The sequence below is a fragment of the Manacus candei genome, unplaced genomic scaffold (assembly GCF_025592945.1).
Source record: "Manacus candei isolate 608988 ecotype Guabito, Panama unplaced genomic scaffold, ASM2559294v1 h1tg000028l, whole genome shotgun sequence".
Taxonomy (NCBI): domain Eukaryota; kingdom Metazoa; phylum Chordata; class Aves; order Passeriformes; family Pipridae; genus Manacus; species Manacus candei.
The window spans coordinates 24,043,118-24,067,386 of NW_026138076.1; the positions used below are offsets into that span (position 1 = coordinate 24,043,118).

The window sequence follows — 24,269 nt, forward strand, 5'->3', positions numbered from 1 at the left end:
AACGTCTTCTGCAAGGCTCCCTGTACATCTTGTATGTAATAGCTGTATGGAAACAGGGCACAGGAGAAGATGGTATTCTGTCTTGAAACCAGAAAATTTTGCTGAGATCTATCAATAATTATGTATTCTTGCATCCTGAAGTTTACAAATATTTGTGAATTTAGTATAGGACGTGGCTGAAAAATCTTAATTTTGCTCAAACAAACAGGAAGGCAGACAATATGTTCCTTAGCATACTTTCTATCTGCAAATGTTATACTTGTTCCAGCATGGAACTCTTTATCTCAAGACTTGACATCTTTCCTGAACAGAAGTTATAGGACTTACTAAAAAAAATAAGAGAGGTTCCCTTATCTGTATTAGGTGAGATGATGACTGTTGTTTCTGATTTTGTATTGCACTCTTAAATTATGTCTCAATTTTCTTCTAACTGATTTGTTAATTTTAAAATTAATATGTGTGGGGCTTTTAAAGCACTTTTTTATCCCGTTCTTTTTTTATCCTACTCTTTTTTTAAACAAAGCTCAAAATCATATGTATCATTTTGCATTAACACAAATTAATATGTTCTGTACTTAGCATCTTAAATAATTTCATTTGATGCTGTGCAGTTCCACACAGTTACATGATTTTAATTACTTTTCATTTTCTTGCCTGTGTCACCCTTACAAAAAAGACTGGTAAAAAGTAGAACTTTATGACTGAATTTATGGGACCTCAAGTGACATATATTACATGGTTATTTCCTCACAATGTGAAGAGAAAAGTAATCTTAAAGAAAATCCTCCAGGTTGCCCTGGGGAAATTAATTTGCTGTATTACAGAAAAAAATCTGTGTAAGATAACACAAACACAGAACTGTGACCTGCATCTAGAGCCATTGTCTGAGCATGCAGGGATAAATTTTGAAGTTCCAGAACCCACCTGGAGCTGAATTTGTTGAGGGATACAAAGGGCAAATGATAGATTTCTGTAGAGACACCAGCAGCAAAAAGGCTAGGGCAAATGTGGCCCTGCTGCTGAGTGGGGTCAGGACCTAGTGGCAACAGATATGGAAGGGGCTAAGATGCACTAAAAGTCTTCTTTACATCAGTCTTTACTGGCAAAACTGTCCTCAGGAATGTGACACCAGTGGGAAAGTTTGGGAAGGAATTCATCCTCTGGCAAGGAAACCTTACCTGTGGTGCATAGGATCTGATTGTGACTATTTAAACAAACTGGACATCCATGGGTCCAAGGGCCTGGATAGGATACAGCCACAAACACTGGGCACGCTGGCCTGATCAGCCTGACTGACTTCTGTAGTTGGGTGACTGGCAGGGTGGATGAGGGGAGGAGTGGCTGTTGTCTAGCTTGTCCTCAGAGACCTTTTGGACACTGCCTCCCATGACACCCTCAAAGACAAACCAAAGAAGTACAGACTAGATGCACAGATGGGGGTACCAGCTGTAGTACCAGTCCCACAGGCTGTGCCACAAGTTCCATACAGAGGCCAGTCACCTGTGCCATACCCCAGGGCTGTTTCTTTCCCTCTCCTGTGTGTCAAAGAACAAGCGACCGATTAACACTTCTACAAAGTGAAACAGCGCTTATGTTTGCATAAGCACCTTAGCATGCCCTCTTTGAAGTTGTCATCTTTTACACAGAAAGACTTGACTGCATAGTACTTGCAAAGCAGGTGCCATGTTTAGTTGACAGGAAGAACATATTGTCCCAATATCATCTCCTTTTGGTCATGGATCTTGGACGAGTCTTCACTGGCTTCCAATCTGCAGGGAAAAAAAGTTATCTTCTGTAGCTCCAAAGTAATAAGGATATAGTTCTCTCATTAATTTTTTTTTTATGAAAATCAACACCTTTTTCTTCTTACCTGAACTAAAACAATTAAATATGTCTTAAACCTTTCAGTGCATTCTTTCTGTTGTTACAGTACTGGAGATCTACTGATTAGGTCTTCATTTAAAAAATACTATCTCTCAATAAAACATCAAACATAGTCTGTCTCATGATTGTAACTTACAGTCAGAGGTCTAGTTTAAGACAATAATCAAACAGTTTAAACATAAGCAGCCAAACGTTATTTAGAAGAGACTTGTTACTCTTTTCATGCCTGCCATTGAAATATACAGTAATCTGAATGTATTTTATGCTGTCAGCATTGGATATAAATCTAAGAATCATACTGGTGTTAGCACTTTAGTCAACAAGAACTTTCTTTTAGAGTGGCTGGATGTCTGGAGGACACATGCTCAGCCAATGCAGCCAAGATGTCCTTCAAAGCTAATCTCTTCTGAAAGTAACAACCTTAAATCAGAAGAACATGTATAACGGCAGATGACTGAGAAATAGTTAAAACCTATTGACTTCATTTTGATCTTAGGAGTGGTTCAAGAGAAATTCTACCTCCTGATGTGAAGGTTTACTTACTGAGTAAGTGACAAGATGGCACACTCCATTAATCTTGGCTGTTGGCAGGTCAGATATTGCAGAAAAGGCAAGTATTATATTTGAAAATAATTCAGACAGTAGTCCAGAGAATAAAGCTCTTTTAAAGGTAATAAAACACAGACTGAGTATGTTTGAAAGCTGCATGGGTGTTCTCTGTTGGGAAAGAAGAATTTTTTTATTCTCCTATTCAGTATCACTTCAGCAGTCTTACTGCTACTTTCTGCTTGTATGGGGATCTCTCATTTGTTCACTTCAAAGCACTGAAGGTAAGAAGTAATAATAATCTTCATTTTGTCAAGGGACAATTTAATGACAGTTTAAATACTGTGTCTAAGGTCACATAATGAGGTAGCTCACAAATTAAGACAATGTGTGACAAAAAAGATCAGGAGACAAAAAACAGTAGGAGAGGAAAAACAAAAGCCCAGTAGCTCTGTTATCCCAAGCCTCTCAATTGTGAGCTTGTCAGAAAGTAGATTGATGCATTTTCAAGGACCCTTGTACATATTTGGGACACTGTATATTCTTTCAAAGCTCAAGAATGAGAAAAACGCTGCAGTGCATAAGGCAAAAAGCCCATCTTCATCCTGTCTTCAGCAATGCCCAGTAAAAGATGTTTGAGAAAATCACTATACCCAAGTCTTTTCTGGAGTGATAGTTGTTCCTGTTTTCACTCGCAACCTTCAGCTGTCAGCAGTTCAAGGACTTTTGCTTACCAACATACTTTTCAATAATATGTCTTTCATTACTTTTTAAAGCACACTAATGCTTTTAGCTTTTGCAACACTGTATTTCAGTGAACATCAACATTTTATTATATGACGTGTGTGTTTTCTGTGGTTTATTATTTTCCTTTAATTTTTTTTTATTATTATTTCTTAAGATCATTACTTTACAATAAGCTTTGGTTTTCAGTTATAGTGCTTTAAAAATTTTATTTTGTGGCAGGTTGAGTTCTAAATATTTAAAATTTGCAAAGTTATACTTTCTCTCTTGCTCTTTCTCCCAGGTAGAAAAAGCAATACTAGGATGACATAATTTTCATTGGTCTCAAAGGTCTGAAATTTAATTGTAAACAGGATGGCCAAATAAAAACTTATATTTTCATGGAAAAAACAACTTAAACACTTAGTTGGTTACCATGCCATCTTAGAATTCCCATCTCAGTATTCCAAAGATAATGACAAACATTATACAGCATGACAACTTTGGTAGCATGATAGTGTTACAACCATAGAGAAGAATGAATATCTTGTGTGCATTTTGGTTTTGCATGTTTCTCTCAAAACTATGTCCTGAAATCTATCTCTTTGAAGTCCTGTGCCTAAAGGCAATTATGTAAATTTCATCACCTGTCATTAATATGGATCATTTCTGTGTATGTAAACTGCTTTTTGTAATGGATTACGAAACGCTATTGATAACGACTGACAGAGTTAACTTGTGGGGGATGTAGTAGAAGTGATGGGGTTTACTCTATCTCATGTAACTGTTATGGCTAATTGCAATTTTGTCATGTGACATAGAGAACTATTGTTAATTCACTGTTTCCATTGATTTAACTGTGGAAGTGTTTTAGTGAATCAGAGATTAAAACATCATGATTATTTCAGAATCGAGATATCATTTCATGTTTTCTTCTTGTTCATTTATGTTTTCTGTTCTTTCTCTCTCTTACATGCTGCAGTTGCAAACATATTGTGGCGAGAGCAAGGTACTAATAGAGATGACTTTTGTTCATATTTTCTATATATGATGAAATGTTCATCTATTGTTTCTTTTGTGTGTGTTTGTGTCTGTTTGTACTCTACACTTACAGTAAGTACCTTCCCCCTTGCATTATTTGAGGGATTTGATTTAAAGAAAAATTAAAGTTGAAAATAATCCTTTAAATGCTCATGCTTTTGTGAACTGCTTTTGCTTTTGGGGAGAGAGAAGAAAATAAGCTCTTCAAAATTTTTAGACAATTACTCAAAAGTGTACAACAAGAAGCTCAGATTTAGAATGCAGACCTTAAACTTTTGTTTGTTGACATGATAAAGATTCCAACCAGTCAGGTTGCTTGCTGTTTAGATTGATCTTCTTATATGAATAAATCTTATTTGAAAAAATATAATCTTAAAGAGTTTAATTAAATTTGAAATACCTGTTGTTGTTTAATGAAACTAAGCATTTTATTTTTACACTCAGGAAGAGTTTGTAAATAAATGTTGGGAGGGGGGATGGATGCTTTTGATTTGTGACAAACTGAAGGATAAATATAAATGCAGACAGAGTCAAGCGTTATTAACATAGAAAGTATGGAAATTGTATTTTATTGGCAAAAGATAGGTATTAAATTTCATATATATGACATAATCTCATAAAGATTAATCTCATAATCCAGAAAAATACAATAATCTAAGTGTCACAAGCTTCCCATTTTGTTGCTCTAAGTAACCTGTTCTTCATTTAAAGTTGCAATTTAGGAATTAATATATTTCAGGAGTAAAAAAATTGTTTCAATTATTTCCGTTGGAAGATTTATAATGCATTAAGTGGACCAGGCTTCGCTGTGAATTCATGCTACAAATGGTATTTCTACATATTTCTTAAAGATTTGTTTAAAATTAATTTAAAGATTCAAAAATCTCATGTTTCACTTGCCTAATTATGTAGTTACCTTTGACATTCCCGGTGTGTTTATAAATATGAACTAGTTGGATTTTTTTACTCCTGTTTTACCAGTTGCTCAGCTGGTATAAACAATTAGCTCCCTGATTATAATGGAGCTCAGCTGTGAGCCTTCTGCTCTATTGGCCTTGCAGAGTAGAAATTATGTGTTCAGAGTTTCGTACAATTCTACTGTTAATAATTAAATTAATGTGCAACAAGATTCTAACACCAAATTTTTCAAATGTATGGTGCTCTCACCTCCTTCTGGGAAGTGTTTTATCTCAAATGAAACTGAAAACATGATTGGTACCTCGAATGTCTTTTCAAGTCAAGTCCTCTGTTGCTTTCAGTGGTTAGAAAGCAGTCAGGAAAATTCTGCGCCAAAAAACCAGTTAAAGATAATAGCTTACCAAAGTGCTTGTGGTAAAGACATTCAAATTTCCCTGTGACTATTGTGAAACTAAACAAAAAGGAATTTATAGTATCAGATTTTCTATCTTGTACTGCAGATGTTCTCAGTCTCTCCTGCATTTCTCATTGGCCAGTCTTTGTGCTTTCAACAAATGTTGTTACTAGTTGCAACTCTGGAAATTGTTTACAAGAGAGCAATACCCTGAGGATGTTAATAAACATCACCATTAACTTCTCTGGGCTGTACATACTCTGTCATTTTCTGTCATCAAAGTATTAACAGATAGCAAGGGAGGGACGGTTAATTAGCAGGACAATCAAATCATGAAACCATAGATAGTCTTTAGTGCCTACAGTGCATATTTCTATATGGAGTACACAAAAAACTTATCACAACTACTTGTGTCAGAAAATGTGTCAGAAAACCTGAAAAAAATTTGAAAGTACATTAGTATTACAATTATAATACAATATGCTAAAACAAATGCTAAAGAACCCAAACCACCCCCATTTTTTTAAAAATCAGTGTTAATATCAATTTTCAATATCAATTCAGTCTAAATGAAGCAAATGTATTTGCATTTATTGTTATTCTGTCACTGTACTATAAATGTGCTGAGTTGTATTAAGTGGGAGAGGGTTGTAAAATTAGGTCTTTACAGGAATAGCTCCTGTAGTTGTGTAGTGGCTTGCCTGGGTGATTAGATATTTGTGCAGATTAGATATATGTACAGGTCTTTGTAGCCACTCACTCAGATGAAGAGTTTTGGGTCATAATAAATTGGAAGGGGAGATTGACTAATTGGATCCACAGGTAAAAGTTCTTTGTGTGACCTGAGTTCCCTAACTCAGTGTTGAAATGGAAGAAGGACAATTCTTACTGTGTCTCTTTCACTGATTTTGAAGAACAGTTTGGTGAACATTACTATCCAGACTTTGGAAATAAAGCCTGAAAAGTTTGGGCTGGGTTACTATACACCAATATTATCTGTACAACCCTACCTTGGAGTATTGGCAACTGAGGAGGAAGTTTTAGGAGCCTGTTTATCAATGTGTGGATCACCTAGGGCTGTCATCTGATTTACTTCCTCATGTTCTAGTATTATTTATCCTGCTAATAACTATAATATACTTTAGTCAATGAGTTGAAGGAGAAGGGAAAACCCTGTTTTATCCCCAGTCAGCTTCACATATTCATCACCAAGACACAATAAGCTTGTTGCTCAGCTACACCATGTTCATTGGTAGGGGCAGCCTAACCTCAGTCAGGCTTACCTACAAATTTCAGCTGTTCTTATAGGATACAATATCAGGCATTTTCTAATGAAAGCTCTTAACATACTATCCCATATAGGCTTTATGATTTGCCTGCAAAGGCACACAGAACTGCCCATTGGCCGGAGTGGACATATTGCCCTGAGTACACCCTTTGCTCTGAATAGACACGATTGCTGAGTTTTCTGTGAACCTGAGCCTGCTTCTGTGCTACACCAAATGCAGCACAGACAAATTTCTCTCTCAGTTTTGGTAACCTGTTAATAGATAGGTTCAATATAAAGTGAGGAAAACCTTGCCCGGAGACTGTCCTTTCTTTCTTCTTGAGAAAACTTGACCAGAAATGGGAAATGATTCCACAAGATTTCTCAAAGATAATTGAACTTGCTTCTTTTGGGTGTAGCCTGACAACCTTCTGCATAATACTACCTTATAAGTGACTGTATTACTATGTGATTCCTAACAAGGACTGGAAACTCTTATGTATGTGTGTACACACATAAATCTATACACAAACATGCACTTCCCCCCACCTACTCCTATTTTCTCATTATTTAATTTTATATTAAGTCATTTTCTCTCTCTATTGATATAAGTTTTCCTTCAGAATTTAGTATAAACAGAATTTCAGACTCTAATTTCTTTTTCCTGGGTTTCACTGCCCTGTGTTCCTATACCAAAAATTGTTATGTCAAATGGAAGCTTAGACCCTGTACCCGGGATACATATACATTTTTATCATTGTAGCCCACAGTTTAGCTGTCAGAGTGATTATAGTTATAATTTTATGAGTACTGTGATTTTCTTAATGGAATATTACAAATATGAGCACAGAGCAAATCAACAACCGTTGCCTTAGCTGATATATTGTAAACTAAAGAGACTGTCCTTTTCTGTGGTCATGACCACTATCACAAATATTATGAGACTTCATCCTACAGATCTGGTTCCCACCTTCTCCATAAAACTTTACATCATGCATCTCATTCAGGAACACTGTGGTAGAAGGATTGAATAGTTCTGTAAACATTTGTGGCCCTTTAACCTTGGGAGGAGCATCTACCCAACTTTGTCTTTCCAATAAAATACAATAGAGAATATTTCCTTTTCTGACTGAGAGAAATATCAAATAAGGGTTTATAACAAAGATTCAGGTCTTCTTTTTCAATGTTAGGCAGAAATTATATTAACTCTTCCATCCCTCAGCAAAACCAACCAACAAACAAACAAGAATTCACGAAGAATTTATATTAATTTCGTTACAGTGTAGATGATTTCACAAAGTCAATTTTATTCCTGCAGCTATCAAACTGTGTATTTCTAAATCTGTATTCACAAAGACACTATCTTGCCAGTGGAGAAAATTATGTGAAATTCTGAATAATGTAACAGTTTTGTTGTAGTTTTACAACGAAAGATCCCATAGGTTTAGCTGTGTTGCCACTACATGCATTAACAAATTGAACTCGAACCAAAACTGTGATTAGGTTTTTAGTTCAACAAGGATTTTCTTTTTTGTCGTTATTTAATTTTATACATTTCAATGTGTTTTTGTTCCTAAGGTCTGGGAATTGGGAACATGTTTTATGTTTTTTATGAAGATGGAATCAAAGTAATACAACCAGTGGAATGTGAATTTCAGAGACATATTAAGCCTAGTGAAAAACTCCTCGGTTTTCAGGCAAGTTATTTTTAAAAATTTATTTGTAGTGTTTTCTCAATTATAATTTTCTTCAGATAAGGATTTATTATTATTGGTTTAGTGTTTTCTGCTTGATAAATTCATGTCTCCTCAATTAATAAATAGCTTATAATGGTGAACTTAAAATTTCCTGCATTTTCCTTGATTGAATTCAAACTTTCAGTCTGTCTTTTAGATTGAGTATTCCCTCTATACTTTTCAAACCCTTTATTTTCTTTGGCTGTCTTTCTCCTTTCCCAGTCCTTTAACAGCTCTCTACTCTTTGTTTTCAAATTTGTTGTTGTTGTTTTTATTTCCTGATCCCCAACTCACCAGTTAAGTTCATCTCTGTGAATCAGGGATTGATTCTCTCTCTAGTAAACATAAGATCTAAAGTTATTATTTTTAAAGGTTTCTTTTTCTCCACTGGATGTTTGTCTATATTAACCTGTCAGCTATCATGAAGCAACTCCCTGTACTGATAAACACTCTCATAGATCCCCCAAAGTTAGTAGAGATGATTGATGCTTTGACTCTGACTTAAAATTCATGTAAGTAGTTTCAATAATTTTATTGTTAACATATTTATAGCTGATTTCACCATATCCCTGTGTAGGATACTAAGACACTAGTGTATTCTCTATTTCCATTTATTCTTGTGAAGTTTTTCCTTTACTGCTAATCAAACTGCTAGCTGACATCTTGCATGTTCTCACAGGAACACTTGGTACTAGCCACTATGTTATGACTTACTCTGTATGATCTATCACCTTTCAAAAATAATAACTTTTTCTCATTTGTATTTGAATGAGTGACCTTGAAATATGTACTAACCCATGAGTTGTACACTTTGAGATTTTTTCTTCAATGTTTTTTTTCCTTTCATGCCTAAAGCACACTCAAATAGCAGAACTCTCTCAATAGAATTTGCCTCTTCAGTTATCATTATTGATGTCAAAGGATGCTCAGCAACAAGATTTATTTTAGTGTGAATAATTATGCTTTGAACAGCTAATCATACCTTGATTTGTGCTGCTTAAGTGAAATTAAGTTAGCACAGCCAAAAATAAGCCAACAAGCTTTTTTATGCCTATTTAATTCAAAAGCTGATTATTTAGGAAGTCTTTTAAAATTTTATTGGTCTAAAGTGCAACCTAGATTTTAGGTGTATTTTTATTGAAATGTGGCAATAATCAGGATGGATAAGTGAAATTTGTTTCTTTTTTGAACCTTTCAAGCCTAGAGTAGCATGATACTTATATCCTCTGGGAAAAAAAAAAGATACCAGGAAAGTAGGGTACTTGATAACTGTAATTTTAAAGTGAGTATAGACTTGTCCTTCTTTAGATATCTTTGGTTTGTAGGTAAGAGTAATAAATAAAATTTATTTCTTTACTGGATCATCATGGTTCACAAGAAATTGTAAAGACCCTCTTCGTCTCCTTCCCAGAATCTCCTAAATTACTTCAGTCTTCCAAATTAATGTCAGGTGAAAGTAGAAATTTATTAGCCCAACAGTGGCAATTCTAGATGCATAGGGACAGATCTCTGTTTTCTGATGCAGGTTATTGCTTAGACCAGCTTCAACAGCTGTTTGTTTAACCTGTTTAACTTGTTGACAAATAGATTCTCATGTAGAGTCTTTCACAGGTTAAATGTCTCCTCATTCAAAGTGTTTGGAGATTTTCCTCAGTAACATGCAACCTCTGTTTAACTTCTGCAAATTAAGGACATCCAAAGCCTTTAAATTCTAATTCTTATGCAAAAGTGTTTTTGGTTTGCCTTTCCAATAAATCCCAGTTGGAATAATTATTTCAGGAGACTGGGAAAAAAGCAACTGAAACAGATACTTTTTGTGAGACCAATGAAAAAAATCCTTTTGGCTCTAACATAAACCTGATTTCCTCTTCAGTACAAGAACTAGCACATAATGACCATATTTTGGTGAACTATGCCATCTCACATTTGAATATATACTAAAGGTGGGAGCAAAATACTTAATTTCAAAATAATGTGACTACATGGCAGAGCAAAGTTTCCGCAAGAAATTAGCTCAAACATACTTGGTAATCCACAGAAGCTGCTCTGATTTACACACTTACAGCACAGAAAGTGTAGTAAATGCTAACCTTCGTTTGTAAGAAAAAGAAAACTTAAAAAAGTCCACAGTCTGAATTTTAGTAGAGTGTCAAGTAAACTGTAACTTAATAAAGAAGAGGTGATACACAGGTTCATGTCTTAAATATGCACTGTTGTAACCTGTTGATATCATCTCACTCCTTGACAGTCATCGCATAGTTAGATATTTCATTATACTTCTTAAAGAGTTTGACTCACATCTTATTAAAACACTGAGGACCCTTGCAGTAATTATAAGTTAATAAACATAGAATTTCCACATATAAAGCTACAAGTACATGTTTCCTATTGAGATTTTCTTGCCCTAGACTATCTTGAAAAAATTTCTCCAAGGATTTACTTTCTTCCATCTGCTGACTTGTTACAGAGCAAGTCACTTTTTGATTAAAAAGTCTGGCGGGAATACAACAATGAAGTAAATTAATGTTTTATCAGATGTTAGCTTTTTTTTTTCAGAGAGAATAAATTAGGAAAAAGTAAATTGCTCACATTTTATTTAGAAGAAGAAAATGGTGGGTTTATGCATATATATTAAGGAGAAATTATTTTAACCAATTACTCAACCACTGGGGAAATTAATATGGAGCCTCAGAATTACTGCCTGTAAAGTAAAAGAAATCCTAACTCTCTAATCAGATAAATATTAAGTTTTCAAAAACAAGATTTTGGCTCTGTTGAAACAGCGTCAGATAAATGTAGGTTTGAATAACTAGAAAAGAACTGAGTAAACTGATTCATGCTGGGAAAAAATTATTCTATTTTTGGTATGAGAATTTTGGTGCATAATTTTCACTGTTACTTTGGAAAAGTAAATTTTTTTGCTTTTATTTTATTTGTTCATTCATTTGGGGCAAAGTGAGAGTTGGCATTGGATTATAGAAATGTATGATGATATGAACAATATTTAAGGATCAGTAAAGTGCATTTATACATGTGGATTTATATTTTACTTCATATTTTTTACTTTAGCTCTGAGAAAATATCATGCTTTCTGCTTGCTGTATTTAAAGTGGAACACGAGGAGCAAGTTCTGTGAATCATGCCCTAATAAGAATCATAGCCTTTAGATCCTAATTTAAATGTGTGTGTGGTTATACATATACATGAAAGACTGTATTTGTATTGCTTTTACAATGAAATAATCTTTAGAAATATGGTTCAGTCAGTATTTTAGACTCAGATTCAGGGAAAGGTATAAGGAGGTAGCTTATCTCTGGATATAATTTTAAGGGCTTAAGTTAGAGTATTTTGCTGTTCTGATATACTTCCCACAAGAAGTATTATTAGAGTAATCATTTACACTAATCCATATGATGCCATGTGAGAGAAACCCAGATTTCTGCAGCAGGACTCGGTGTTATTTTTTAATAATATATTGAATGTGCCCTTGTAGAATTCACAGTTCCCAAAACCGGTATAAACTGAGTCCCTGAGAGACATGACTGAAAAGAATGACACTGCATAGACTTGTTACAAACACAGATGCATTGTTTGAAGAAGGTGTTCTCTCTGAGAATAAAGAGGACTGTGCAGAACTATATCTATAGTTACCTGTTTAGATAAATATAGAAGTAAGACAAGGCATATTTAGAATAGATATAAAAAGTAATGAGATCAGTGAAACAACCTTACAATTGAAGTGACAACTACCCAGAAGGCAAGCAACAATAGATCATTGATCTATTGATTGCACATCATATTAGAGACATGTTTATGTTTACACCTCACTTTATGTAACAAAAAGCTTTTAGTCATTTTTAAGAATGAAAGTCCCATTTTTCCCATGCTCTTCATTCTTTAAAAAACAGATTTTAAACTTAATCCCTTTGAAGTGCCTGGCTTTTTATCAGTGCAAAGTAAATCTTACTCTTGTTACTTATTTCTAAGTTCTGCTGAAATTCCTGAAGATGTGCATCCCATGGTATCTGAGTTTAGTAGAATGTAATTTCTGAAAGACTTTTCCTTTGTTGAGGGTTAAGAGCCACATAGGAGCAATCCGTGGCTTTTGGTCTTCTGTAAAGAAACTCCCCCTGTTAAAACTGGAAATTGATTTATTTTTTATTTTGGCATATAAAAATTGAGTGTATTTTCTAAAACATAGAGACACAGCAGGCAAAGAATGTTGACGATACAGAAAAGTTAGTGTTGAAATGCATCATCTTCTTGAACAGCATTGCTTAGTACAAGATATGTTGTTTTGTCACATAATTTTTCCTGTTCCTTTTAAAAGGACCCCGATGCTTAGAAACAGAATTAGTTTAAGATCTCATCAGCTCCTGCTGCTCGTTCTACATTGAAGTCATTATCTGCTGACATATCATAACTATTTTCATAGCAACCAGTTATGATGTGTCAGACAGAACATTCTAAATTAGAAATAAGCAGCAGATAAGTGGTAAAAAGAAAGAATACTTATGATTTGGTGAAATTGTCCCTTGTGATGCAAGGAATTTAAAATAAGTGGGAAAAGAAGAAAAGGTCAGGAAAATAAAAAAACTTGACACATGTTGTACCTCTTCAAGGAGAATATTTTTCAGTTCCTTGGTTTTACATAATTTTTATGTCCATTAGAGGAAAAAATCATTTTATTTCAGAGATTTCACACAATATTCTGAGTTAGAAGGGACCCACAAGGATCATTGAGTCCAGCTCTTGAATGAATGGCCTGTATGGGGATCAAACCCACAATCTTGGTGTTGTTAGCACCATGCTCTAACCAATTGCGCTAATCTAAAGGGAATTTCCAAATATAGTAACATATTTGACCAAGTAACTTTTAATTTTGATAAAAACAAACTTTTTCTGGGAACAAATATTCACAAATAGGTAGCTATATATTAATATATATATATGATGATTGGTGCATATTTATACGAAATAGTGAGCATGTAACTACATTTAGCTATTTGGAATGAGAATGTATGGTTGTATGTTTTATGAAATATGAATTCACCAATGTCAACAGGAATTTTTTTTTTCCAAATTCAACCTTTTGCAGGAATGGAAGGGTAGAGAGGAAAGAAATGATAATAAGGTACCATTTGATTTCTGTTGGGTTTAACACTAGTAAGATAGGTCATGAGAATGTCTTATGGCAGAAACAGACAAGCTTCTTGGTCTTTGAAGCAACATATCAGTGCTACAGGTGACCAAAAGAACAGTTCTCTCTAACTGCTGCTGCTTTGCCCCTGTGCCATGTGACAACTTGCACCACACCTCCTCTTTCTCTGCATTTCCACATTGTCATGTTCCCAGTGAAGTATTTGCTTGGCTTACTGCTGTGCTCTCAGCTGGAAGGGTAAGCTATATCTCGCACTGCCTTCCTCTCCAAGGCATTGTGATGGTGCACAGGGGAGAGCTGCTAGTTACTGCATAGGAACAAGGTATTATGTGTCTGATTTGATTTTCTGTTTTTAAGGTCTCCTGGCTCTTACTTGCTTTATTTCTACGTGTATTGTTATTTCAAATTAATTTTCTTCTCAGGCCAACAGTGCTAATTTCTTGAATTTCCAGAGAACATCCAAAAAATTTGGTGTATAGTTTGCATTAAAGTGCCTCTGAGTTGTGTGGTACTTAAAACATGCAGTTTAGTTAATTTATGTTCAAAGGTCAACTGTCCTTATTCCTTCCCTACATTTTCTGAGATTTTATTTTACAGTTAAAAAAGAAGAAAAAGAGTATAATTTCTCTATTTATTGTGTTGTTGACTGTTTTGATTCTTACACTTTCCCCGTTTCTTTTGAATTATAGGATGAAGTTTGTCCCAAAGCAGATGGTGATCCTGTTCAGCAGTGTGTATGGGCAACTGCTGTTAATGTAAAAGACAAGTTCATTTACGTAACTCAGCCCACACTTGACAGAGTTCTTATTGTTGATGTACAGTCTCAAAAAGTTGTACAGGTATTTACTTCTCATTTTTTAAGTCAATATCTAATTTGGACACAAGAATTTAAGACTTGCCTTCATATTTCAGAAACAAAATACAATTAGCTTGAGCGTAAATACAATATTTGGAAAAAAGTTCATCCACTTTCAACATTCATCAGCAGTTTCTGTTGAGTGACTGTTCTCAATAGACAATTGAGAGGGATAACATGAAAATAGCTCTTATAAATATTAATCAAGAAACCAGTTCTTTAGGAAGTTTCTGCCTTGAGTACTTTTAACTTGAAAATAAGCATTAGTTAAAATAGGGTCTTGTCACAAGAATGTGTCTGTCAGTTTTGACAGGAAAGATCAGATTTGGCTACAGAAGGTGGAGCACTGTTACTCTGTAAGCTTTTAGACAGAGAAATTACCGAAACTGTAAAAATAAACACTATCCTTAGCTGAGACTGGAGAGTATGAATTCAAACTTCTTCTCTACTTCTCTTTCTTGCTCTCTGGGATGCTGAAGATACTCTGCTTAGTGAAAATAATTCACTGAGTAAAAGAGAGAAATCAGTGCTACGGTACAGGGATTAATGCAGTCATAGAGTTTATGGAAGACAGGAGTGGCGAGTTGACCCTGGCTGGAGGCTGGATACCCACCAAAGCTGCTCTGTCACTTCCCCCCTGCCCCGAGCTGGACAGGGGAGAGAAAAGGTTTGTGGCTTGAGATAAGGGCAGGGAAAGATCACTCACCAATTACCATCACAGGCAAAACAGACTTGACCTTGATAATAAATTCAATTAATTCCGCTATCAAAATCAGAGCAGTAAAAACAAATCATAAAGACACCTTCACCCCAGCCCTCCCTCCTTCCCAGGCTTAACTTGTTTCCTGAACCTCTACCTCCTTCCCCACCAGCAGCGAAAGGAGATGGGGAATGGGGGTTACAGTCAGTTCATCATATGTTATTTCTGTCGCTGCTTCTTCCTCAGAGAGAGGAGTCCTTTCCCTGCTCCATCGTGGGGTCACCACCATGGGAGACAGTCCTCCATGAATTCTTCCAACATCTTTCCCATGGGCTACAGTTCTTCATGAACTGTTCCAGTGTGGGTCCCTTTCCATGGGGTACAGTCCTTCAGGAACAGGTTGCTCCAGCTTGGGTCCCTCTGGGGTCACAAGTCCTGCCAGAAACCTGCTCCAGCACAGGCTTCCCATGGGCTCCTTCAGCCATCCACCTGCTCCACTGTGGGGTCCTCCATGGACTGCAGGTGGATCTCTGCTCTCCTGTGGTCCTCCATGGGTTGCAGGGGCACAGCCTGCCCTCACCATACTCTGCACCATGGACTGTAGGGGAATCTCTGTACCAGCACGTGAAGCATCTCCTTCTCCTCCTTGTTCGCTGACCTGGCTGTCTGCAGAGCTGTTTCTCTCCCATATTCTCACTCCTTTCTTCTCTGGTCACAATTACATCTCAACAATAACATTTTTTGCCTTCTTAACTATGTAATCCCAGAGGCTCTACCACCATCTTGATTGACTTGGTCTTGTCCAACAACTCGTCCATCTTGGAGCCAGCTGGTATTGGCTCTCTTGGACATGGGGGAAGCTTCTGGCAGCTTCTCAGAGAAGCCATGTGTATAGTTTCCCCCCATTACCAAAAGTGTGTCATACAAACCAAATACACCAAGGTACAAGGCAGCACTAAAACAAATATTAGGTTTTTTTGAACCATACAGGTACCTCAGGAGAGCCTGAGAGAGTCCAATATGCTCCAAATGGTCAGTAGTCTTACTGGGACAGTGTAAAAATTTGATATTTAATTGCCACCACTCAAATCAAATGCTATAACTCCTGTACTCTTGTCTCTCTTTTTTTCATTGTTTATGTATCCAGTGATATCTATGATATTGTTCTGTAAGGTTAAATATGGGATTTACATGAGGACAGATTTTAGTTTGTGGAACTGTTAAAAACATGAAAATAAACTTGGAAAATAACATCCATAAACTCAATAAATTCCAAAAATAAGTTTTCTGAATATTAAGAGAACATTTAAAGTCTTAAATGTTTTCTAAGTACACTAAAATCTTGACATTTACTTTAAAAGCAAGATAGTTCTTTTTCTGAAATAAAATTATTTCCTGGGCAAAGAGTTCTGAAGCTAGTTAATAACTAGTTAATAATCCTGCTCTTATTCTCAGAAGAAAGGACACTTGTATATGAAACTGATGAAGGGGTTTTGACCCCACCTTGAGTGTTCTGATTCAAATTTTAATCATACAAACAGGCCTAACATCTACAGGGTTACTTATAGTACTGTCATATTCATAGGGAACAGGAGTTCTTTAGCTAAATAAAACATGTGGGTTTTTTTCCTTTTTAATTAGAAATCTAAATAAATTGTTAAAAAAAAAATTAAATAAAGCTTTCCCTCCTGCTATTGTTTTTTCCACTGATAAATGAATGAATATCTTTAATGTATAGGTTATATATGATGTATTAGGGAGACCATATGGAGGCCTTTCAATACCTGAAGGGAACTTATAAGAAAGTTGGAGACAGATTTTTTGATAGGGACTGTAGCAATAGGACAAGGGGTAATGGTTTTCAACTAAAAGACAGTGAATGCAGGCTAGATACTGGGAAGAATTTTTTTACAATGAGATTCGTGAAACACTGGCAGAGGTTACCCAGGGAGGTGGTAGATGCCCCATCCCTGGAAAAATCCAAAGTCATGCTAGACAGAGCTCTGAGCAACCTGATCTAGTTGAAGATATGCTCACCGCAGGGAGGTTGGACTAGATGACTTGTAAAGGTCCCTTCCAACTCAACTGTTCTATGATATAAGTATGCACATGTATTATGTATATTAAGGTAAAATTTTAAAATGCATAACAAAATTGCAATTATAAAATTACATTAATTTCACAAATAATTTTAATACTTTTGCATTCTTTAAACATCTACCTTCTGTATTCTATGTCAGTTGGCTTAGTAGATGTAGATTCCTCAAAACCTGAACTGTCCAAATTGTTACAGGGACTCATAAAATATTTTATTCAAAAAGTTAATAATAAAAAGCTATTATTTTTTGTTAAATTCACCTTTGCATATTAATCTCTGTGGGTTATGATTTTTTATATTCTGAAAACAAGACTTTTTTTACAACCAATTTGATACATTTCTTCAGGAAGAGGGACTAAAACCCATAGTCTTAGTACAATCCACAAGATTTGAAAGACTGGAATGTTTTCCATGGTCTCTAACTGACATTCATGTGTCAGCTTCCTTTCCCGAAGATGAGGGATGAAATACCAATGTAATTGCATTTATTAGCATTTAGACTTCAGTCAAAAAAGTACATTATGCCTTTTGAGTAAAGAAGTTGGAGGTTCTTTTTAACTTCGGTTTTATGAAATAGTTTGATTGGTAGACTCTTTAATTTGTCTTCAGTTACATTAATTATTGTTTTAGGTATGTATAAATATGTATTATTTTACTATTAGCAGAATGTTTAGAGATGCTTATCACAAAGAAATATGTAAAGCAATTGTCCAACTTTTGAACAGAGTCAGGTAGATTATTGTTCTATCACATAAATATTCAAATTTCTATAATGAGTAGAAAAGCAGAAATACAGAGTGTGTAGGTTTTACACAGAGCTTTGTACATTCTGTGCTACTCAGTGAATATACTGAGCTAAAAACTGGATACTCCACAACCTTTCATGCAAGTCCAGGGGAAAAAAAATCACTTTCAAAGAAATTTTATTTGGAGGGATAGAATAGCATTGCTTTTCCACTACTTTAGTGATATCCATATTGAAATATTAGGCAAATATAGAATAAAATTTATCTCCTCTATGGAAACCTTTTGCTTGAATGAAAGTCTCTATTTTGATGGTTCCAGGCAATTAGGTATTCATAATAAATAATATTTCTATTTCACAGTACTTAACACAGACATTTGATAAGACAATACACCTAAGGGATAACAGATGAACTGGATAAACAAATTAAAAAGGAGTTTTGGACACATGAACAGAATTTCTGCTAGTTTTTTACTGATCTAAATAATATTTCCTAGCATACATGTAGCCAAATACTTGGGAAAAGTACAAGGAGACTTGTTCCGTATCCAGTTTAACTATGCTATTATTCAAAATAAACTTAGAAAAGAAACAGTAGTTGCAAACAAAACAAATTCATAATGAAAGCATAAAACCTACACAACCTCTTTACACATATCATAAAACTGTGAAAAGTAGAACCATTGCTGATTCACAGATGGCTTTTAGAGTTGAAGTTATGCTAATTTGGAATTTAGAGACGAGTCAAGAGATATTTTCTTCAGCATTTCTTATAACAAGCACAGCCCTGTCTTCTTATCCTTTAAAAATAAGAATTTATTTTTTGGTTTCATTTTTTGCAAGCAGCAAGAATTTTCTAGCCATTAAATGTTGCTTTACTCATATGATATGCACGTACACAAACAGTCGTACAAACAGGAGGCATAGAAGGGAATTTAATTTTTCAGTCAGATCAGTCTATTTTCGTTACTTATAGTACTTCTTAGCACAGGAAAAAAAGGTAATTGATTTTTAGAAAATAGAAACTAAGCTGTTCAGAAAGGAGAGCATTTGTCTTGTTAGACTGCCTTTTCTCTAAGTGTCATGTTAATACAGGGGATATTATTTACATATGTGTACATGCAACTATTTGTAGTCTAAATCTTAAATAAGAAACCACCTTCTGCTCTGTAAATGCAAGTTTAAAAGACCATATATGCTAGTAGGAACTAATACGGAGATAACTTCATATTCTGAAATGAACAGCACTTTAATGAAATTTCTGTCACTGTAAAAAACCCAAACAAAACTCAAAATGTATTTGAAAGGGTGTTAGGTCATGTAACAGTGCTGTTTTTCTGTGTAGAAATAATGTTTGTTTGGTTTTACTTATTATGATGTTTTCTTGGAAGTACTACTATATATGTTATACTTACTCCTTTCTACTATGGAAGTTAATGTAAAAGATGTGTGCACATATGTAACAACTAGATTTGAGGATGATTTACTTTTATGACAGCTATAATTATCAAAATAAGTACTTTAGAGGATTCTAGAGCAGATTAAAATGAAATATATTGAACATGTGGATGGTGTATCTTTAGAGATATAGAGAGAGAGAGACTTTTTAACTGATCCAGGTAATTCTCATTACAAAATGAAGGGAAGTATTTGTTTTCATTTGTAAATTTTTGAAAGCAAGCACTGTCACCTGCAATCATCCAGTATTGCATAGCAGCACACCATTAACAGGGATGACTGAGAGGCATGGTGAAGTCAGCAGTCATTATTGTTCAGTCCATAGTGTGCTGCTGGCAGATCATCCTGGCTAGCTAGAAGCAGCTGTGAAAGCCAGCTTCAAAGATGCTCAGCTCATTTTGCTGCTGGCTCCTCTCTTGAGAGCTCTTCTACCTGTGCTCGACCCCACAGGCAATTCTTTATGCTCCTTCTGGCTGTGCCATGACCCCGAGCCTGAACGCAGCTGGCAGTCCTTCAGCAGAACATGTTTGGGTCAGACCTTTGTCTGGGGAAGCCAAAAGGAAATTTGACATGCCTGAACAAATTAGCTATACAACAGCCCAAGTATTATTTTAAACAACTTGTCTTCTAGCATGCAGCAGAAAAATGTTATCAAACACACATGACCTCTTTCAGGGGGTAACTTCTGATTTTAAATGAGCCAGTAAGCAACCTGGCTTCATTTTCCGTTTTCAAAAGGAAAAACAAATTCTGCTTAGATGAAGCGGTCGCTTGCAACACCTCAGGAGTACAGTTAAGTATCATCAGCAGTCTCAGACAGCCATTAGTGCATTATCTTGAGGATCTACATCATTAGTTTAAATTAGGTTCACTTAATTAGCCAGCTGGTACTCTCCTTGACACACTGATAAACAAGCTGTGCTTTACAGTTCCATAATGGTAAGACTAAAAACCAATTTCCACCTATTTTTTCTGCTTTAATGATGAAAATAAAAAAGTAATCCCCCCAGTTGTTTACCTTTTGCAGAACGTCTCTTAATCAAATATGTTTTCCTCCTGTTCCATACCTCTGAAGTCTTCAGTTCTCATAACAAAGGAAGTTGAGAGCTCAGCTGCCTAAAAGGTTCATAATCTCAAGAGACAGAGCACAAGGTTGTAGGGAAAACACTTTGGTTCTGATCACAAGTCCAAGAAAAGTAGCAACTGTAATTGGAAAACATATGAAAAAAATCTTTCCATCTTCAACAAAATAAACCCATTTTAACTTTGGGTGCAGCAATATCGTGTTGATTTTATGCAGTAACACCTTCAATTGATTTCAGTATGTGGCTTGAGAATATGCTTCCTTTTTAACCATTTTCCAGTAATTGGTGTAGTTTTTCAACCAATATGTATAAAGTGAGAGTGATGGTAGGGAAGGGAGATAAGTACTTTTTTACTTGATTTAAAACCTTTGTTTTCATCTTCTTAATAGCTTCAGTATAATGCAATTTTGATGCCAAGTGTTAGAGCACATATTGAATAAAACCCACATTTTCAGCAATTCAGTAACTCTGAATTAATCAGAGGGCTGTTTCAACAATTGACAACATAATTTTTAAATACAGTCTGAAAACATCAGGCAATGCATGTCTACTCATCATTTTAATTCAAGCATATAAATTATTTTTCCTTTGAAAACGTGAAAGAAACTAAGGGTTTCTATTTTCATTATGCTTTAGGCAGTAAGTACAGATCCTGTTCCAGTGAAACTACACTATGATAAATCACATGATCAAGTCTGGGTGCTGAGCTGGGGAAACATGGAAAAGAATTCACCAACTTTGCAGGTGAGGTGATCAGAATGATTATATGCAAGAAAATCTAGGCAAGTTGAACCTTTGTGTAATTGCAATGTGTTGTATGTTTTCCTTTAAGTATTATTACCATGAGCTCAGGAGGGGCAGTGAAGAGATTTCAGGTAACCCAAAAACAAGTTGGACAACTGACTGCTAAAAAAGTTAGTGATTATTTTCAAACCCCTAGTCAGAAGTGACAATAGCAAATCGGTAGAAAGATAAGGAATGCAGCTGAAAGCAGCAGCATGTTCTGTAACTGCCAATCTTTTGAGAAAAAACTGTTGCTCTTTATGATGGTTTTGTTTTTAACTAGAGGGTAAACTGGATTTTAGATATATTTCTACTTCACTAACTTTATATTGATGTTCTGGAGGTGTCAAGCTCTATTGATTTTTTTCAGATGTAAAATATTAAAAATCTTTACTTTTCCCATGCCTCTGAGCAGTAAAAAGCCTAGGGACAGTCACTAAAGAAACATCTCAAGAAGCTATTTATTGTGCTTACATTACTCCTTTTTCATTAATTTCTGTTCCTTATTTAAAGTAATCCATTGATACTATGATGATCATCTTTACTTCATAATTTATAAAAATTTACTTTTATTTCAGTTTGTCTTCCTTTTCTTTAGAAGTTAATAAAATCCTTATGTATTTAATATGCACTTATATATAAGAAAAAGAATAAGAGAAATTCAAACAGAAAAATTAGTAACTTTTGAAAACACCTTTTTAGCACCTACAGACTCTTATTAACTTTGAGCATGCAAGTAATTTGTAGGAGTTTAGCTTTCACTCCTCCCCAGAACTGATACTTGAGTCAGTCTCACCATATTTTAAAGCGACTGATCACCCTTACTCTTATTTTCTTACAGTATAGATGATAGATTATTTTAATTTTTTAAAAAACCCACTCTTAAGTGCATGCACGTGAATATCATAGTGGCTATTATATGGAATTTTCTTTTATTCATCTATAAACATTTACCTCAGAGAAGGTCCGAGATTCAAGGTTCATAACAACATAAGGAACATTTAAACTCAGTTCAGCTTGCTCTTCTGAAATATGTCTGTGCAATGTTGAATGATCTTATGATTGACAAGAATTGGGAGTATATGTAGACATATGTTCCAGCAGATCAGTTGATAGCATCCTATCTTTTCACTCTGGCTGAAGTGCTTAAGAAATTTAATCTGACTCTGGGATTTAGTGTTAAAAAAAAAAAGGAAAACAAAAAATTTAGTTTGAACTAAGAACTGCTAGAGGCTTCAGTAATATAAATTAATAAATATGGATTCGGGGTGATAAAAAAGAGGGAGGGCAAAAGTAAATATGAAGATTAAGCGGTCAGGTGTATAACAGTTCTCTCAAATATGTAATGCTTATTAACTTCATTCACTGTAATTTGCATTTGTTTTCCTGGTAACTGAAAGATAATACAAAAGAAGGAATACAGAGGCAATACTGTATTAATTTATTTGGATAGAGATCAAATTTTGAAAGGAAAGGTATTTTTCTAGTTTGTAATGATGTTACTTTATGCAGGTGATAACACAAGCCAGTGGGAGTGTTTCTCATCACACAATCCATACCCAGCCAGTGGGAAAGCAGTTTGACAAAGTGGATGACTTTTTTATTCCAGCTACAACCCTCATCATCACCCATATAAGGTAAGTTTCAGCTGAATTATAATTAACTTTCAAATGAACAAGAATATTTCTTCATAAATATTTCATAAACATTTCTTCATAAACAAACTCAATTCAAGTTGATTTGAAAACAAGATATATATAAGAATATATACATTTATTAGCATTTTTCTTCTGTATTTCACCAAATATTCAAAAGTTCAACTGCTCTATGTAGGAAAATTGAGGTGCAATATCATCTGGAGTTTTCTTGAGGAATTGATAACTGTAGTATTCAGATAATTCTTTGAGTTAGAAGCATACATCTTAATTTGTGAACAATGCATATTAATTTCTCCTACTGCTCAGAGCAGTTGCCCTATATAGTACTTACCACATTGTATAACCTATATATTCTAATAGAGTTATTATTTTCATTAAAGAACCAAGAAAAAGAAAAAAAAACACTTTCGGAGTTTTAAATGGAATTGTGATACAACATAACTTAGAACTAACTTCTCCTGTTCATTCAGTTCTTTCTACCTGTTTTTTTTATCAGGCTCTCTGTTTTCAACACAAACCATGACTGAGGATGTAACATGAACTCTGTTAAGATGCATGAATAAAATTGGTCTTATTTCATGGGTGCTGAGTGATCATTTTAACATGATGTTAAAATGGTTCATACTGCAGACATGCCAGTAAATACTGTAAATTCTTGCAACCTTATTATTTCTCTCAGTGAATGTAGGATTGTCTTTGTGTTTGGCCAAAGATCAGACAGGTTCTGGCTTTGATAGAAATCCTCTAAGTATGGAAGAACTGAAAAAATTGACCAGCTGGATTTTAAAAGACAGCTATGAGAAATGCTACGGGAAAACGAACTGTGTCTCAGTGAGACAAAATACAGTGGGACAGAGAAAGGGAGTCTGAGAAAAACTGGGCAACACTTAACATAGGCATAAAACAGAGCTCTCCCCAAGACCTCTTAAATGAAAATCTATCTTTCTTCCTTAAAACACATTAGTAAGAATGCAATATGTAATTTTCTTTTCTTTTTTTTTTTTTCCTGCAACTTTTCTACCCATAGGGATTGAATATTTCTGCAGTCTAGGACTTGTACATCTGAGTGTTGCATTAATGTGTATCAGCACTTTGTATGTTTAGGACTGTTAAGTTTCTTTGCAGGTTGACATGGACCCATTTAATTTCAAAAAACCTGTCAACAATTAACTCCATTGTGTATTCTGGTATTTCAAGTTCAAGTTTCCATAGAAAT

General features: G+C 34.9%; 1 protein-coding gene across 2 annotated transcripts in view; it reads left to right on the forward strand.

The window, feature by feature from the left end:
* FSTL5 (follistatin like 5) overlaps window positions 1–24,269 on the forward strand; it is a 289,424-nt gene that overhangs the window by 236,895 nt on the left and 28,260 nt on the right. For both annotated transcript variants that reach the window (XM_051789812.1, XM_051789811.1), the window contains exons 11-15: window positions 4,136–4,162; window positions 8,352–8,470; window positions 14,360–14,509; window positions 21,249–21,356; window positions 22,908–23,032. In XM_051789812.1, the coding sequence (XP_051645772.1) occupies window positions 4,136–4,162; window positions 8,352–8,470; window positions 14,360–14,509; window positions 21,249–21,356; window positions 22,908–23,032 (529 nt within the window). The remainder of the gene's footprint in view (window positions 1–4,135; window positions 4,163–8,351; window positions 8,471–14,359; window positions 14,510–21,248; window positions 21,357–22,907; window positions 23,033–24,269) is intronic.